This window comes from Serinus canaria, chromosome 14, assembly GCF_022539315.1.
Source record: "Serinus canaria isolate serCan28SL12 chromosome 14, serCan2020, whole genome shotgun sequence".
NCBI lineage: Eukaryota > Metazoa > Chordata > Aves > Passeriformes > Fringillidae > Serinus > Serinus canaria.
Window position 1 is genome coordinate 2,889,689 of NC_066328.1, and position 17,582 is coordinate 2,907,270.

Genomic DNA, 17,582 nt, shown 5'->3' on the forward strand with positions numbered 1-17,582 from the left:
AGCATTTGCACAGCATCAAGACTGTCTCTGCTTGTCACCTGCCCCCACCCAGGGAATAGATTTTGAGGTACTGGGAGAGGACACAGCCAGGCAGATAGGCCCAACTAATCAAAGGTATTTCATACCATATAACACCCTGCTCAGCAATGAAAGGGAAAAGAAGGGGTTTGAGGGAGTTTTAGGGGGGTTATTTATGGTTTTTGCTCATGAACTGGCTGAACATCAGCCTACCCATGGGATGTGGTGAGGGATTGCCTTTGCATCCCCTGTTTTGTTTTCTTCCTTGTGCTTGCACTTAGTCTTCACTTACTAAACAATTATTTCTGTTTGTTTGATCTTGACCCAAATTTTTCTTGCTTTTATCTTCCTTTGCCCTTCACCTCATCCCATTGCAGGGGGTAGGTGAGTGGGCAGCTGGGGCGCAGTGGCTGCACAGTGGGGTTGACCCACAGAAGAAACACATCGGATACCACATCCCTACCCCATGGAGAGAGGCACAATGAGAGGACAGTGCCCTGCATTGCAATGCAGGTTTGGTCCAAAAGGCTGGGATGGGTTTTGGATAGGTCCTAGCAGGGTAAAAGACTCTTTCCTGGTCAGCCTGGAGACAGTCTGTGGAGGATATACCTTGGTGAGCAGCTGCAGTCACAGGGCTGCAGCCCATTCTAGTCTTCTGCTCAATGTTACGTTGCTCCCACTGAATGTTATGTTATCCCCACTGAACTGGCACATGAATTAGTATGAGTTCATTAGTATATAAATTAGTATGTGAGTTTAGAAAGTTTAATATTTCCCCCTCCATATTGTGTAGACATTTCAGAACACCCCTGCCTGAATAGTCAGGTGTGGGCAGAACATACTGAGAAGAAAGCACAGAGACCATAGCTCACATTTGAATTATTTATTGGTTTTGCAAATGACTGAGCCCCCACAGCAGGGATTTAAAGAGCTGCCCAGGAAGGGGTGATATCCCAGAGCCTGGCAGCAGGGCTGGGCTGTGGATGGGTCTCCCTCATCCTCTGTTGAGGCCATTTATCTGTACTTCTCCGTCAGAACAGAGGAAATACTGGACAGGAACTTGTCCCACGCAGCATGAACCTCTGGGGTGAAGTCACTGGGATAGTGGGCAGCCACGGAGCACAGGATACAGTGGGAAAGCAGCTGTAAGGGAAAGCAGCATGAAATCCATCACAATGAGTGCCAGGTATCAGTGTAGGGGTCTGCAATGGACATTGGGCCCAAGGGTGCTTGGGGATGACAGCTACGTGTCCCAACCAGGCAGTGCTGCTGCCTGAGATGGGAGTGAAGAAGAACAGTTGTCTTTTTTATAGGGCAAAAGGCACTGCTTGATCCCACTCCCTCTTCCATGAGCCTCTTCCTTCCTCAAGTGCAACAAAGTGGGACTGTTTATAATTTATTAAAACTTAGTTCAAGACAGGTGATGTAGCTTGATGTATGAAGCAGATTCAGGAATTACAGCAAAACCAGCAGAGATTCTAATCTAACACGAACCACAGGAACTCCCTGAGGAGGTCTTTGCCTGCACTGGGCCAGAACTTTCATTAAAAGACTCGATCTCAGGTTAAAAATGATATGAGAAACCAGCTGTGCATCACAGTCAGGGATCAAGCTGCCATTAGCCCACATGACTTGTGGTCTCTAATTTTGTGATGGCAGGACCATCTTTGTGATGCAGGACCACCTTTCCACCCCTGAAAGTCTCTGTGCTCACTCACCTTGAAGTTCACGGGGTCCACCCTGAGGATGTAAGCATGCAGCTCGCTGAGCTTGGCCAAAGCCTTGCGGATGTCATCGATGTTCTTCACAGCCTCCCCGATGGCACTCATGACCTTGGAGCCATGGCCACGGAGCTGAGCTGAGCCTTGGCTCAGATCAAAGTGAGGGAAGTAGGTTTTTGTTGAGGGGTAGCTGAAGAAAAGCCTGGAGGAGAACATGAGGAAGAGGGTCAGCAGAAAAATGGTATGAGGTGGTAAAACCTCAGAACAAGTGCAGTGTAAACCTTCTGCAGCACATGCAGATTAGACAGCAGGTTTATCTGTATGTACTAGAGAAGAATTAGGTGTTAAAAGTTATTTAAAACATAATGTCGTTTTGGGTTTGGTTTTGTTTTTAATAAATAAAAGCCCCAACTTGTCACCAAATTTTCTGTATTATATTACAACGAAGTTTCCAGGACCTTCAAATGAAAATGAAAAAACAAGAATTTATATGAATGGTACTCAGAATCCTGAAAGGAGGATCACAATACTTTATACTGAGCTGTAAATAGCATTTAAATCACTTTGAATAACATAAAAGTGTCTGATAATTTCCAGACCCTTTTATGTCAGCTGCTTAATTGGTATGGACTTTGAGTTACTATGCCATACTTCATGCAGGGGTCTAGCTGTCTTGTTTCCTAACAGTTTGTTACTTAACAACTGGAACAATGGAAACTGAGCATCCAGTGAATTTAGTGGACAGCTATTCTCTTAATGCATAACAACTGTAAGAGAAAGTCATCACTTGTACAATAAACCACTTCAAGTTTATCCCCTAACAGGGATAATGGTGTTTAGGACACTGAGTATGAACGACTTTCAATTCCTCACCAGTGCTTCTGGCTATGAATTCTTCTGTATGGCTATAAAGAAAAAATAAACCTATTAAATTGTTAAAAAATCATGGTTTACTGCTAGGTTGTGAAGCATTTAGTAGCATGGATATAACTCCTGAAGATAACATATCAAACAGCACAACTCTTCATCAAGTCTCCCTGGTCCCAGCCTGCTCTCACTCTCCCAAGTTCTACAGGAGATGCATCCCAACAGCAAAGCCCTCTTTGGAGGCCTGCTGGGGCCTTACCTCTCCAGTGATTCTGCCCCAATGGCATCAGCCTGGGTGGCCACCTTGGCCCAGATGGTGACCACGGCAGCTTTCTCTGCTTGGGTCAGCGTCATTGTGCAGGAGCTGCTGGCTCTGTCCCCTTGCAGTGACCGCTCAGAGCAGGTTTGACTCACCCCCCTGGCAGCCCTGGTTATAAAGGGGAAGGGGGGAGAGGACCTTGGTTCCTGTCCACACTCATTGGTCACTCCCAACTCACTGGGGGACACTTATCTCTCTAGAGACAATGGCAACCTTGGCAAGGGTCAGCACACTGTCCTCCCTGCCTGCTGCCCTTATCAGCTTCTTGCTTCTTAACCTAACAGCTGTATGGTCCAAAGAAATTGTCTGGACACGTATTGATACATGAGCAGAGAGATACTGCTGCAAAATTCCATTGCCCAGCATTAGGACACATCTCTAAGCTGAGGAGCATGTGGGCTCCAGCACACTTAGGAGCCGGGAGAGGAATCTGCATTTCCCCCCTTGGGTCACAGGTGTGAACAGAAGACTCTGGGCCTTTCTCACCCAGCCACTTCCAGTATATGTGCAATATTTCACATAAAATGCTTTGTAGGTAGTGGTAGGCACAGGCTGGGAGATCTGTAGTGCAGCTCAGAGGAGAAATGAAATCCTGATTTTTTAAGAGTAAGTGCAGATTTTGCCATTTGCTTCAGGACTTCACTTTGCCAGCCTCTTGCAAAGAATTAGGGACTCACTTTACAATTACTGCCTGAGGATTACTTTGGATACAGGAATAGAGAGTTTGTGAAATTGAGTATGGTGCTAGAAAAAAAACTGTGTGTGAGAAAGCTCAGTCAGATTTCTTTTCTTATAATCCTCAAACTGCACATCTTTGATTTCTAACAGTGGGATCTTACTGTTAGTTGTTCCCTGCACTGTTAAACAGCCCTCAGCACTCCAGTTAGTGCTGGCTGTGTTGTGCTGTGTGCTGGACAAGCACAAGAGCTCCTGGTCCCACAGCAGATGGTTGGTACCATCAGGGCACGGGCCCTGGCTGGGTGATGGACACGACAAGCAAAACAAAGACCAGCACAGGTCTGTAATCACAGATTACAGGGCAAAGTGTCAAAGAACTACCCTACTGGAGATGGCTGCTGCAGAACCTCTGGGAGTAAACATCCTGCCAGCACATAAAGCAGAGGTAAATCTCTTTGCCACGCTGATAAACTGCAGCAGCCTCAAACATCAGACACCACTGAGAGCTGGCAGCTGTGCAAAGAGCACTGGCTGGTACAGTCAGAGGGGTCAGATAATGTTCTCTGCCCAAGCAGCCCTGCACACTTGTGTGGAGAAGGTTGGTGTGTGTCAGGCAGAGATGTGTCTGCATTTGACAGCAGCACTACCCACTGCCACAGAGGGTGTTCCCCAGCCACGGTCATCCTGTTAAAAGGAAAGTCCTTCTAGGGATAATGATCCCTTGGTGGTGCATGGACTGGGGCATGCCCAGCCGATGGAGACCTGCACCAGAGCACAGGTGTCACACAGGAGCGTGCCCTGGAGCCCCTCAGGAGCCACAGGGAGCTGTGCTGTGCTGCTGGAAAGGTGCTGGGTTTGAGATGGCACCCCTGTGTGTGTTTATGGCAGGGATCTCTTCTGTGCTGTCACATGGGCAGAGGTCTCTCCTCTCTGGGTAGTCTCCATAGCCTGGAGGAGTCGATCCATACACTACAAAGAGACACTCCTTTCCTGGGGCTGTGCCTCTGCCACTGCATCCTGGGCTCAGAGGGAATGAACCAGTGGTAGGGTCAGAACCAGGAATGGGGTCAGACAGCAACTCTGTATCCTCTGGTGCCCCCACTTAGCTGGGACAAGTGGCACTTGCAGAAGGACTCTGACCCACCCCTTGTACTCTGCACTGGGCTCTAATTTAAGCTTCTCTGTATGCCATCTGTCACACAAATTAGAATAAACCTTGGGCTTTCCCAAAAGGCAGGCACATAGCACTTGGGGCCTCTGAGTCTGCAAGCCTGGCTGGGTTTGGGGATCTTGGATTATCATCCCCTCCGTGGAGACCAACAACTCCTCTGGGATTTAATTTCAGATTGTGTTCTGTGCCACAGCTCCTCCTCAGTCCTCCTGACCACGGGCTGGGTAATTCACTCACTTTAAGAGGGGATATGAAAGCAGACTCATCTGAGACACAAGGAGGACAATTGTTTTACCACAGGGAATATTATCAGAGGGCTCTTTGTATACCTTCCCTTTGACAGTGCCATACACATCCCCTGAAAACCCAGAGCTCACTCTGGCTGCACAGGTGCAGAGCAGTGCAGTCTCCAGTTCAAAGTGCCACTGACAGCATGGGCAGAGCCAAGGCAAGGACAACATGGGATTCAGTTTATACAACTTAAATGGATGGCAGTACCAAGAGAGGCTGTATTCATCATCCCTTGCTACACACATTTCCAAAACCTGCAGTTTTCCTATAGAAAATTTACTTTGAAAATATAGATGCTGTTGTGAAATGTCCATTTACATAATGTTTTTGTCTCCTCCCCAAAGTGCTGCCTCTTATGCATCATGTTGCATGGCAGTGCTCCAAGTTCTCCTCAGTGAGAGTGCTTTTAATCAGGGGTTACTCAACCAAGCTGTGACCCAGATAAACACAGGGATAAGGCACAGACCATGAGGATTCCTTCCTATTCTGTGTAACCTGGGCACTGCTTCTCTGTGGCTGCAGGATTAAGGTTTGTGTGCACAGAGAGTGATGTCTGCACAGAGGATTCATCATCACTGAAATCATTATGGAATTTGAATGATTTTTCTGAGAGTTACTCCTGCACTATCTCAAATGCCAGAGCAGCCAAAACGTGACAGAGGTTTGCTAGAAGAAGCTCATTGCTCAGTCAGGATCAGGGCTGTGCTGGGGATTGTACTGGGAACAAGCCTGGTGGGAGAAGTCTGCTCCTCAACACAACCTGACATGGAAAATGACCTGACTTTGCAGGAACCTCTCAGCCAAATTCCTCATTCCAGTGCTCCAGCTACCCACGGGGTAGTCAGACAAGGGGCTTCTGGCCTCAGGAATGCAAAGAGCTGGGCAACATGACTGCTGCTGTTCCTCTGTCACAGGGCCAGTAGTGAAGACATGTCCTCTGGGAAACCCCACCAACCCTGCCTTCCTCTCTTGCTGCTGCTTCTCATGATGATCCACAGCTCTACTGCAGAATGTCAGCCTTTGGGCAGGTCATGAATCTTTGTCAGGAAATCACCAAAGGGGATTTTTTTTAAAATTATTGTAGGTCTTTTTAAATCCAAAATCTCTTCCAAAAGCCAGCTACCAGAATTTCTCATTTTAAATAGCAGAAGTAAGCAACAGACCTGTTAGCTAATTGTAAAAGTGGGATTCTAATTTCCAGCAGCCCTGACTGTAAATCCAATTGAATGGCATTGCTGTGAGATCAGGGATAACTTTCCCCACGGGCCTGTATTATCCACAGGAATTGCCTTCCCTTCAAGGAGAATGCTGTGGATAAGGTGGGGGGGAGGGGACATATACCTGCTCTAACTGTGAAATATTTGAGGCATATTACATTTTGAAAGCCAGGAAAGTGGAGTCTAAATCCTGGCTTTACTCTTCAATTTTCTACCAGGGCTTGAAGAACTTGCAATTATTGCTTTAATTGACAAGGCTAACTACAACTAAATTTCCAAGAGCTGGGAATGACAGATAGGCCTAGAATTTATTATTTGAGAAAGTTAAATTATATTTTGAAGCAGGCACACAAATTTTAACATGACAGCCCAGTGCTGGTGTACAAGGGGTGCTCTGCTGTGATAACACGACTGGTCTTTAATCACCCCAGGACAACTCTCTCCCCTCAGCATTGCTTTCTCTTGCTCAATTGTTATCACTGGCCTTGTGCAGAATGGCCCTGCAGATTATACCCTGCTGGGGCTGCTCATCTCCCTCTTGAGCCACCCACCTCTGTCCTCTGTCCCTGGGGGTACTGCAGAGCAAAACCCAGAGTGGGGATATCTCAGTGTCCAAGCATTTAAGTAATGCAATGAAATACAGAAGAATGTGCATAAAATCCCAGGGCATCCTCAAATATAATTGCTTATAACTTCTGATCTTGGTTAAACACAAAAAAAATATGAAGGCACCAAGACTGCTGCCAGGAGGGTAATGTCACCCTTCCTAATCCAGAGGCAGGAGTAAAAGCACAGGAGCCAAGAGGCAGGGTGTATCAGAGCAATGAACATGGACAATAAGGCCAAGCCAGCCTTTCCATGAGCATGGGGAGTCCACAGGTCTGACTTCCACAGCTGCCCTGCAGGCACCCTGGTGTCACAGAATCGTTAAGGTTGGAAAAGCCCTCTGCAGTCATTCATCTGCAATATTGACACACTGGATTTGGCAGCTCTGATGGAAGCAATCTACTGCCAGATGGTGGAAGAATGGAGAGGGACTGGAAGGGAAGACAGAGGGATTCTCCACCAGCAAATCCACCCTCAGTGGCACCCAGGCTGGCAAAGCGAGGGTGGAGACGCACATTCAGCTCCTGCATCCCATCTTTTGTCCATGGCAAACCCAGGAGAGGTCATCAGTTCCTCTCTCACTAGGGAAAAAGCATCCATGGCCTCATTCCAACCCACAACAAAATACCTGTGTTCTCCCAATTAATGTATCCTTCTGCTCAGTGTGCAGCACATGTGTAATTAGCTCCAGAAAAGCAGAAATGTTATTTCAAAAAACTGTTTGAAATGTCCCAAAGAGGCATTGCAGCAGGCTTTACCCAGTGTTCCTTTACTTCCATTCCCACTCTAATTACCAATGAGCCACCCTATTTAATACTGTTTTATGGAGCGCTTCTTTTCTTCCCTGTTGCTACTAGAAAGTTGCTGATGTGGAAAAAAAAAAAAAAAAAGAGGGAAAGTATCATGAGAAGAGTCATGACAGACTGAGTGCACTTTGAAAAAATCACTGTTCACACCCACACTCTAAGGTGTTAGGTTAAACCAACACTGTCAAGCCCACCACTAAACCACCTTCCAAAGTGCCACACCTACATGGTTTTTGAAGACTTCCAGGGGTTGTGATTCCACCACTGCCCCAGGCAGTTCCAGCACCTTTCCAATTTTCCATGAGGATGATAACCCGGGGCGGTCTGGATGTGGGGGACATAATGAGCTCTCACTGCTCTTTGTTACCAGCTCTCAGGAAAGTTCTGGAGTTAATGACTGAACCATCTGAAAGCCCACAAATGACCCAAAGTGGCCAGATAACAGCACTGAGTGGTCCAGGATCCTGCAGCCCCTGTGGATGGATCCAGGGCTGGGGCCACCATGCACTGTCTGGGTACGGGCTGAGCTGTGGGTGCTGGGCCGTGCTGGGGCCACCGGGCTGAGCTGGAAGGTGCTGGCTGCAGGCATGGCAAGCACGGGAATAAACTGGGAGTGTGTGGGACAGGGAGTCACGTCCATGGGACACTGGGGTGGTTGAGAGAAAGTCAAGTGTCAGGTGCTGGTCAGAACTGGGGGCACTGGGCTGTACTGGGAACAGGGCTGTGTGCCAGTTGGAGGCACTGGGCTGTACTGGGAACGGGGCTGTGTGTGAGGTGCTGGTCGTAACTGGGGATGTCGCTGTGGGTATGAGCCCGCAGAGGTGCTGGTATGACCTGGGAGCACTGGGCTGTACAGGGAACGAGCTGTGGGGGCATGAGATGCTGGACAGAACTGGGGCACTGGCCTATACTGGGGATGGGCTGTGTGTGAGGTGCTGGTCTGAACTGGAGGCACTGGCTGCACTGGGCACGGCCCGTGGGGCGGAGAGCCCGGGCACAGGCGGCCCCCCCCGGGCAGAGCCGCCCCAGCCGCGCCGTGCCGCCGGTGCCGGTAGCGGCGGCCGCACCGTGTGCCGGCGGAAGCGGAAAGCGCAGCGGCCGGGCCCTTCCTGCGGGAAGCCCGAGCCGGCATGGGCGAGAGCACCAGCCCCATCAGCGTGATCCTGGTGAGCTCGGGCAGCCGCGGCAACAAGCTGCTGTTCCGCTTCCCTTTCCAGCGCGGCGCCGAGCACCCCGCCGCGCAGGACAGTAAGTGCCGCCGCCGGGAGCTGTGGCTGCCCCGCTCCCGTAGCAGCCTCCGCCGGGGCCTGGCATCCTCCCCTGCTGGGCTGGTACCCCCACACGGACCCCTCACACCCCTCCCGGGGGCCCGGAACCCCCCTCACATCCTTCACATTGTCCATGGGGCCTGGCACCCCTCACCTGGCACTCCGCACCCCTCACACTGTCTGTGTGTACCTGCCATCCCCCCCCAGACACCCCTCACACTGTCTGTGTGTATCTGTCATCCCCCACACACACCTCTCACACTGTCTATGGGTACCTGTCATGCCCCCCAGACACCCCTCGCACTCTGTGGGTACCTGTCACCCTCCCCACTCACCCATCACACTCTGTGGGTACCTGTCACCCCCCCACACCCCTCACACTCTCTATCCATACCTGGCTCCCCTCACTCCCCCTGTCCATGAGGACCTGGCCCCCCTCACAGCTCCCCATGGGACTCTGCACCTCTCAGCCCTTGCCCTGCAGTGCCCTCACTCCCCCCAGGTGCCCTGGGACCCCTCTCATCCATCAGTTGAACCACATTAGTGCCAGGTGTCACTGGCCACCTGGTACCTTACCTCTGTCCCTGGGGCAGGTACATCCTGTGGGTTTTGGGAGCTGCAGTGGAAGGAGGAGGCAGGATGAGAAGGAAGGCACTGATTTGGAAGAAGTGATTCAGTAAACACTATCAGCTTAAACCAATAATGGGTAGGAATTACAAAATTTTAGTCTGTGGTCTTGAATAGTGTGCTGGAGGAGGTTTAATTTCTCCTGGAAAACAGGAGTGTGGGATTATTCAGCTGCCGGCACTGCTTGCACCTCTTGCTTTGAGGCATTTGATTTGGGACAGTGCCTGTGGCTGCCTGGGACCAGTATCAGAGCAGGGCCTAAAGGTGCTGCAGGGTGGTGGAGCTGTGTGATCTGGGTTGTGTGCTAGTGGCTGTGTGTCAGAAGTTTAACTCCCCTGCTTAGGTTGAGAGTCAGTTTATGGAGACAGATTCATCTCTAATTCCCTTTCCACTTTTATAGGTGAAATATGAAAAGTTGTTTATTTTGCTGACTGTTTCCTTGCCACCACCCCCTCCTGCTTTTTGTTGATAAAGGATTTCCCTTCCTGTGATTGTGGGAGCATTGTAATTGTCCCAAAACCTGAGCAATAAGGAGGGAAATTGCATTGGTCAGATTTTACTTTTCACTCTTGCACTACAGGCTGTTACCTCTGTCAGTTTCTGTGAATGTTTCACTTGCTCATCTTCATCACCTGAGTGATAAAATTTTTCTTTTGTTTTTTTAATGTTCTTTTGAGTGAGAAAAGAGAAACATACAAACACATTAAGCAGATTTTTCCTGGGTAAATTTATCTTTATTCTTTGCTTCAGACAAACCAAGGAGTCGATATGCTGTGAATGGCTCTGGTGACACCACAGAAGATCAAGATGGGGACTCCAGGTAGGAGGGAAAACATTTCTTCTGCCTAAGAGGTTGAAATGAAGGAGAGACAGCCTCCTGCTCTCTTGCCTCCTAGTTCCTAGGCACATTCTCTTGGACTCTATAGAAGACAACCTGGCCAAAAAATGCTTTGATATCAAGTTATGAGCAACTTAGTGCTTAGTAAAGAGGACTGTCTCACCAGGGAATGCTGCTGAATCTGTTGTTTCCTGGGCAAGGTCAGCTATTCTGTGCCAGTTAGAAAGGCAATATTGCCCTTTCAAAAGTAGGAGTATTAATCCTCTGGCAAAATCCCACTTTTCTTTACCTGTCTACTCCCATCTGGATATATTTTTCAGTTGTCTCAACTTCTTCCCTAGCTCATGTAGTGGTCTTATGGAATTGCTGTGCACTAATGAATAACTAATTTTGTTTCTCCAGACAGAGCTGCTGTTGTGTCAGTGGAGTGACACAGTGGCTCCAAAGGAAACTGACACTTGAAGAGAGTTTTTTAAGTACAGGAAATCAGAGGGTAACAAATGCACTGAAAATAGGCAGTGTGGTGTTCAGCATGTGTGTATGTATGTGTGGACCCTCTAATTAGTTTTGCTGAACATTTGAAATCTGCTGCATAGTTCTAAATTTATCACTACTAGATAGGACAGAAATCTGGGAGAGAAAAAGTTTTTTCGTCCGTTGGCCAGTAGTTCACTTGCAGATCTTTTTTCTGATATTTTTAAAAGTATTTTAATCTCCAATATTAATAAAAAAGAGGTATTTGCAGCTTTTCTCTTTTATAAGAGGACTAAAGAAGTAATAATCACTTTATAAATGTAAGATTGTTGCTAATGTTATGACAGAGAATGGTTTAGCTGAAATTAAAATCACCCACATGACTGTAAACATCATCAGTTAATTTCATTTTCCAGGACTGGGATCTTACAAAAACACATTTTGCTTGAGGTAATTTGTATCTGCTGCCTCTTCTGATGCCTTTGAAACCTTCACACACAACCTGTGGTGTCCAGTGAGTGCAGCATGGACAGGGCACAGCTGCAGGAGGAGCAGACCATTTGTATGGCTGGGAACTGGTGACTGGCTTTTCAGGCTGGGCTGTGGACAGCAGGAGAGCCCAGTGCTCACGTTTGCTGGTTATCCCAGGGGTTTTGTTGGTGGCTGTTCAAACCCCTGGCTCTAAAAGTTCTCTAGGTAGATAAGGAAGGTGTTGGAATGATACCAACTTCTGTCTGACACTGATTCTTGTTGCCTCTGCTGTTTAGGCAGGTTGGACAAAGCACTTAATGTGTGACTGTATTTATTGTATGTTTCCTGTGTTGCTGAATTAGTGTGAGACAATATGTGGTTACTGCAGAGATGTAGGAAAAGCTTTTATCATTTCAAATGATGGTCAGGTGAGAAAACTGCTGAAATCTGAAGCAGATTTTTAAATTGAATGTGCTGTCATGTAACCTACACTAAACAAATATTTAGATTGTTTCATTGTAGTGATATCCAGAACACTGGGCATGAAAGTTCATGCTTAATCTCCTGGTCAGGTATTTGTTACTAATGAAAGAATTTTTTCAGATCTGTCTATATCTCCCATGCATATGAAAAGGGAAATAGAAGAGCACAGCATTTCTGCTGCTCTGAAAGTTTATTTCTTCTAGATGCTGGATGTTGGAGTCTAGCACACTGCTGGTTCTGCTTATATGGCTGGGCATCTGCTTTCTGAAATTCAAAGTCCCTTTCAATATTGTGTTTGTTTCCAGTTTGATTACTGAAAGCTTTTTCCCAGCAGCAGTGTAATCATCACTCTTAAGTCCCCTGCATCCCACACAGCTGATGTAGCAGTTAAATGTGTCCTCTTCAGTGGTACCTGCTAGTAGAAGAACATGCTGATTCTCTTTATTTACTGAGTGCTGTTAATTTAGATTAGACAAGAGGAGCCGTGTTGGCAAAGTTCATATTTTTCTCTGACTGGTACAGGTGGAAAAAATATGCAAGTTTTAATCCAGCAGAAGACAAAAAGGTATCTTCAAAAATGTGCAGCAGCTTGCTCCAAGTTTGATTTGTATCAGGCAGTTTTAGGAGTAACAGAGGTTGGTGCCTTGGAATAGAAGAGATCCCAAGGGGAGAGTGGAGGCAGAAAAGTGCAGATCCCCTGGAGGGAGAGAGATGCACCTGCTTTGTAAAGTGTGAAAGGAAAGGAGTTTAACTTTCATATGCCAAGAAACCAATATCATCATTGATTTTTTTCCTCACCAACATTATGAATTTTTGCTTCAGTTTGTGTGTTTCCATTGAAGATCAGGTTGTAGAGACCAGGAATAGAGCAGCTGGTTTTGTGAGAGCCATTCCTTCAGTGGCAGCTCCATCCCTGTAAGGTCCTTCTTCTGCAGTGCAGCAATTCCCTTCCTGGACACTCAGTGTACTCAGTCCATGGAGAGAGGTCATCAGCATGAAGTCCAGTCTGTTTTCTGGTGGTGATGATTTTCTGTCTGAAATTGTCCACAATAAAAATAATTAATGAAGCGGTTTTGTGTTTTTTTTTTTTTTTTTTGAAGACTTCATCGAGGTGGAGTTGGAAAAAGGTTCTTTTCAATCCCTGCATGTCAGGAGCACCCATGAGTGTTTTTGGTGGCACAAACTGAAGCAGTGGAGTGGGCAGACTGCTAGGTTGAGTTGGTGGTGTATGGCAAGTTTGATAATGTTGTAGGGTTGAGGTTTTCCCACTGCATGCTCAGTACAGAGGTTATTTCAGATTTATCTTGTAGCTGCAATAGTTCCTAAGAGGGCTGGAGTCATCCTTTTTTATACTGGATGGCTGTCTTTAATTTATTAGTAATCTAGCACCAGTTGTGTCCTAGGTAAGATTTACTGTTCCTTTTTCCCCTGAGCTATTGGAACCCAGATCAATGACTTTGGAACTGACCTTTCCTAGAGCAGTTGAGGTGCATGTGTTTCTTAATGCTCTCAGGAGGGACAAAATTAGATCAGTTTAGGTGCCTTAACTCCATTTCCATGTAGCATATTTGTATAGATAATTGGATTTCTTTTAGCCTCCAGGCTCAGTTTCCTGGTCATTGTTATGCTTTTTGGTTTTGTTATAGACAATGGCAGCCTATTCATGATAATCCTTCCTCCAGGTTCCTGGGGTGTGTTTGCTTGTATTCATTTCTGCTCCACGGAGCTGTGTTTGGGTCTTCAGAGTACATATTTTATTTCCTGCTGAAAGCAAGTTGAGCAGCAAAAGTGTTTGAGGTGTGTTGATGGTGGCCATGCAACAAAAAGGTATTCAGAAGACTGTCACTGTCAAAACAAATTGCTTGTCAAGTGTCTCTCTTTGTTGGCTTCTTCTCAGCCTTTCATCATTTGCACTTTTCAAAAACATCCTTCAGTTTCTGAGTGTTTTACCAGGAATACACCCCCTCCCAATGCTTATGGAGATGCCTGCCAGTCTTCTTTCTTTCCCCTGAAAAAACATGAGGCAATTACTCCTCTGAGGCCACAAAATAATGCTATGTTAAATTGGTTTGGAATAGTTTTTTTTTAGTTTTTCTGAAGGTGGTGTAGCCAGCAAGCAAATATTCTAATGAGGAGGCACTTATAGTAACGTATGTTACAGCAGACTTTGCATTTTTAGTAGCAGAGCTGACTAACTGAAGGAGTTTTAGCAAATTTAGCAAACACTTCTGTTATAAAAACCCCAAGTTACTGACAAACAAGGGTTTGAATGTCCCTTTCTAACAAACAGTAGTTCTCCTGTGATAACATTTGTTTCCTCTTTCCCTCTCACTGGACTCTAGTGTTTTTCCTTGTATTTGTTCTGAAAGGCTTCCTTTCTGTAAGCCTGTGCCTTTCCATTCATGCACCCATTCCTTGAAACACCCTTCCTGTCATGTCACCCCATTGTGCAGTTTGTCATTTGGGCTCTCTAGGTTCTCTTTTCATCATCACTGGCAGAAATCTGCTGTGTTTTTTATTAAGTAATTGTTGGAGGTTTTCACTTTGCCTCCTCTTTCTCATGTGGATTAGTATAAAGGTTTTATCAGATTTATTTTTCAGTACATTTATGGAGTTGTTTCAGGAAACAATCCTTTCTTAATCTTAATTGGGGGAAGAAGTGGCAGTTGGATGTTAAAATGGAAACAGGTGTTTCTGATGTAAAAGTGAGTACAGGTGCTAATTCAGTCCTGCTCTGTACACCTGTTGTAAGGAAGGGTTTAGGATTCTTTGCTGTGAAAGCTTTTTCAATCTCCTTTTCCTAAGTTGTGCTTATTGCCTGGGGCACAGAGAGGGGCAGAGAAGGATTTCAGCGTGCTGTGAGTCTGGCCAACCTTGTACCTGCTGTGTGGATCCCTGCAGGAGCAGTAGTGGCTGTGTGTGCCAGGCCCTTCACAGAATCATGCAACAACAAACACTTGGCATCTTCTTTTCCTAAGTCTTGTGGGTATGGAAGCACTAGAACCAGCTGGGAAGAGCTGTGGCCATTTGGGGCTGCATGGGAGGCTCTTTGGTGGAAATGATAGCAATAGTCTAGGAAGGAAACTGAGGTTTAGAATCTGCTCTGAATCAGGCTGCAACCTCTTCTGTTTCTCTTAAGGTAAGCATGAATTAAAAAGTGTCATGGAAATCAGCTCCATAAATGCTGTGTACTGTGGGAAAAGACATGGCAGCAGCACTGCTAGTGCAAGGACTAAATTCCCTTAGCCTGTTTTCTCCATGTTGTCAAACAGCCTGCAGTATATCCCTGGAATTCACCTTCCATTAACTTTAGTCTCTCCTCAACAGTTATATTTCCTTTACAGGAGTTTAACCCTTAATAGTTCATCCTAGTTTTTAATATGATCTCTTTTTTTTTCTCTTTTGTATTTTGTGTACTTGCCTCGTTTATTTTCTTTTGTTGTGTTTTGTTTTGTGTTTATGGCCATGTTCCCATTTCAGAGACCAATGTCCTCTAACTGATGAGCAATTGGTTTCAGGGTAAGACCAAACATTCTAAACAATCACCTTTGTCTAGAATGGCTTTCTTTTCTCACCATCCTTTTAATTGTGCTTTTGTTTCTGGTTTCTGTTTTACACTGAATGATGAGAAAATCATATGCTAAATCACAGTGTCTGTAGGAAATGTATTGCTAAAGGTTTGTGCCAGGATAATTACCAAGGTCCTACTAACATGTCTATGCTTCCTGTAGGGAATCCAGAATGGGTGTGGCACTGTCCCCTCTGTGAATTGGGAAAAGCTGGGAGGCTCTGGGAATGCAGCAAGGATAGCCTTGGCATTGTAGTTATTCCAACAAGGAGCCCTGAATCAAACTGTTTTCTGAGGAGAAATGGCTTGAAAGTACAGATCAGTGAGTAATCTGTTTAATCCCAGGGTAATGATGGAGAGCTGTTTAGAGGAGCCAGGTTTGAACAGCTGTGCTGGTTGCATGTTCTTGGTGCTCCACTCAGCTGAATGGGATGATGACACACAGAGAGGGAAAAGTGCTTAAGTCAGGGCCCCAGAAGGAAAAAAAAAAAATAATGCATCCCTAGTCCCTGCTTAACATAAACCTCACCTACATACTCAGATCCTGTTCTGAACTACTTCAAAGAAAAATTCTTAATAAAAGCCTTGCTTTGAATTTCTGTGGCATATAAAAAGTTACAATCCATTCTTGGGGGAAAAAATGAATTCATGTTTGAATCTTCCTCCCTTCTTTTCAATGTGCTGTTGCTATATTGTGCTCTGGAGAGGAGTGGTAGAATATTTTGGACAAATCAAAGCTTTTGTTTATTGTATATTCTTTCTGCCTGCTGAATTCCTTAGTACAGAAGAGGTTTGCTTCCCCCTGGAATTCACAATGTTCAGGCTAATCTCATAAAAGGAGAAGGGTTACTGCCCAAGTGCAAAACCTAATCTGCTTCTAACAAACTCTTGGGCTCTTAGAAGTCAGTGGTTTTAGGTCATCTTAACATACCCCAAAGATGGGAAAATGTGTGTTGAAACATTTAAAGTAGAGGTGTCATTTTCTGAGATGAGGTGACTAATTGAAGTAATGGGAATTACACATCTGCTGTTTCTCAATTTCCCTGTTGTCCTGAGGCCTAAGAAATGTCAAAATTATGTAGAGCACTGGGAGTTGAAAAAAACCCAGACAGCAAAACTACAAATACAGGCTGTCAGAGGAGGAGAATGGGGCTGGTGTCCAAGTGACCCTTGGGAGAGCCTGTGGTGATAGGAGGTGCACCTGTGTCAGGATTCTGTCCCTGAGCTTGTCCTCTGGCTGCAGTTCCGTACTCTCCCAGACACAGAAGACCCTGCTAGTGAGAAGATCCTGAGGACTTTCCAAAATCAGCCGTTTAATCTCTTCCTCCCCAAAGAGCCACATGCAAGGTAGGGCAGACAAGGCTGTTGGTGTCAAGAACTCCCCGGGAAGCTGCTGAATTCCCACCTTTAGCACCATATTTATCTGTTAAAGGATCTGCTGGTGTAATTCCTTGTGGAAGTTATCAGAATGATCAGTTTATCAGCTCCCAGGTATCCTTTGCCAAGGCTGGAGGAGGGAAGGGTAACTAATTTCTTACCAGGAAGCCGACATTTTCTAGTTTGCCCTCCTTCTCCCTTCACCCCCCAAAACATATGCTCCTTTTGGATCCACTGCTGTTCCCATCTTCCTGGCTCCATGATGAGCCTATTAACGAGCTGCTGAACAGGGCAAAAAGGAGGAGAAGCTCACTGCTGTCATGGTGACTTTTTTTCCTATTTTGAATGTGATCTCCAGGGACTGTCAGTGCAGGCCCTGTTCCAGTGCTTTGCCCTTTCCTCCCAGACTTCCCAAGTTGTGCAGCCCAGTGGCTGAGGAGCATGGGCTCACTGGCCCCAGGAGTCTCTGGCTAGTCTCTGCTTGCCCTTAGCTTGGAGTTTGGAGCAGAGCAGCCAGGGATTTGGAAGTTTGTACACAGCTGCTCCTTCCATAAACCAAACAGAAGCAGCGTGCTGTGGTCAGAGTGACCTGTTTGTACAAGCACCAGGGGCTTTGGCAGTTTGGACCTGTGTGGTCCTTCATCTCCAGTATTTGTAAATAAAAGGAATTCCCCCTGTGTCCTTGAGTGCATTTGTCTTAATTTCTGTAGTGCTCCATGACTCAGAGGGAAGCAGGACTAAGGTATATTAATTGCTTCTCTGGGCATGGAGGGCTCACTTGT

The 17,582-nt window shown here is 46.3% G+C and overlaps 2 protein-coding genes across 6 annotated transcripts in view; one reads left to right on the forward strand and one right to left on the reverse strand.

The window, feature by feature from the left end:
• Window positions 1-886: 886 nt before the first annotated feature.
• LOC103817747 (hemoglobin subunit pi) lies at window positions 887-9,683 on the reverse strand. Of its 2 annotated transcripts, none has more exons than XM_050979962.1 (3): window positions 9,539-9,683; window positions 1,737-1,941; window positions 887-1,161 (listed from the first exon to the last, which is right to left on the reverse strand). In XM_050979962.1, the coding sequence occupies exons 1-3, from the start codon at window positions 9,559-9,561 to the stop codon at window positions 1,033-1,035; spliced, it is 357 nt and encodes a 118-aa protein (XP_050835919.1). In that variant the 5' UTR covers window positions 9,562-9,683; the 3' UTR covers window positions 887-1,032. The 2 variants fall into 2 exon arrangements, with proteins under 2 accessions (XP_050835919.1, XP_009090209.1); XM_009091961.4 differs by lacking the exon at window positions 9,539-9,683 and adding an exon at window positions 2,866-3,047.
• NPRL3 (NPR3 like, GATOR1 complex subunit) overlaps window positions 8,632-17,582 on the forward strand; it is a 41,689-nt gene continuing 32,738 nt past the window's right edge. Inside the window, exons 1-3 of one of the 4 annotated variants that reach the window (XM_009091958.3) lie at window positions 8,632-8,942; window positions 10,340-10,409; window positions 15,336-15,374. In XM_009091958.3, coding sequence (XP_009090206.1) covers window positions 8,825-8,942; window positions 10,340-10,409; window positions 15,336-15,374 — 227 coding nt within the window. In that variant the 5' untranslated portion in view covers window positions 8,632-8,824. The remainder of the gene's footprint in view (window positions 8,943-10,339; window positions 10,410-15,335; window positions 15,375-17,582) is intronic. The other 3 variants (XM_018916098.3, XM_009091959.4, XM_018916099.3) reach the window with 3 other exon arrangements.

What these genes read in the sequence shown, in the direction of transcription:
- LOC103817747 (XM_009091961.4), bottom strand. Translation starts at nt 2,960, where the DNA reads ATGACGCTGACCCAAGCAGAGAAAGCTGCCGTGGTCACCATCTGGGCC. An exon ending in GGGGCAGAATCACTGGAGAG is followed by an intron (nt 1,942 to 2,865) that starts GTAAGGCCCCAG and finishes GTTCTCCTCCAG; the next exon opens with GCTTTTCTTCAGCTACCCCT. An exon ending in TGGACCCCGTGAACTTCAAG is followed by an intron (nt 1,162 to 1,736) that starts GTGAGTGAGCAC and finishes TTTCCCTTACAG; the next exon opens with CTGCTTTCCCACTGTATCCT.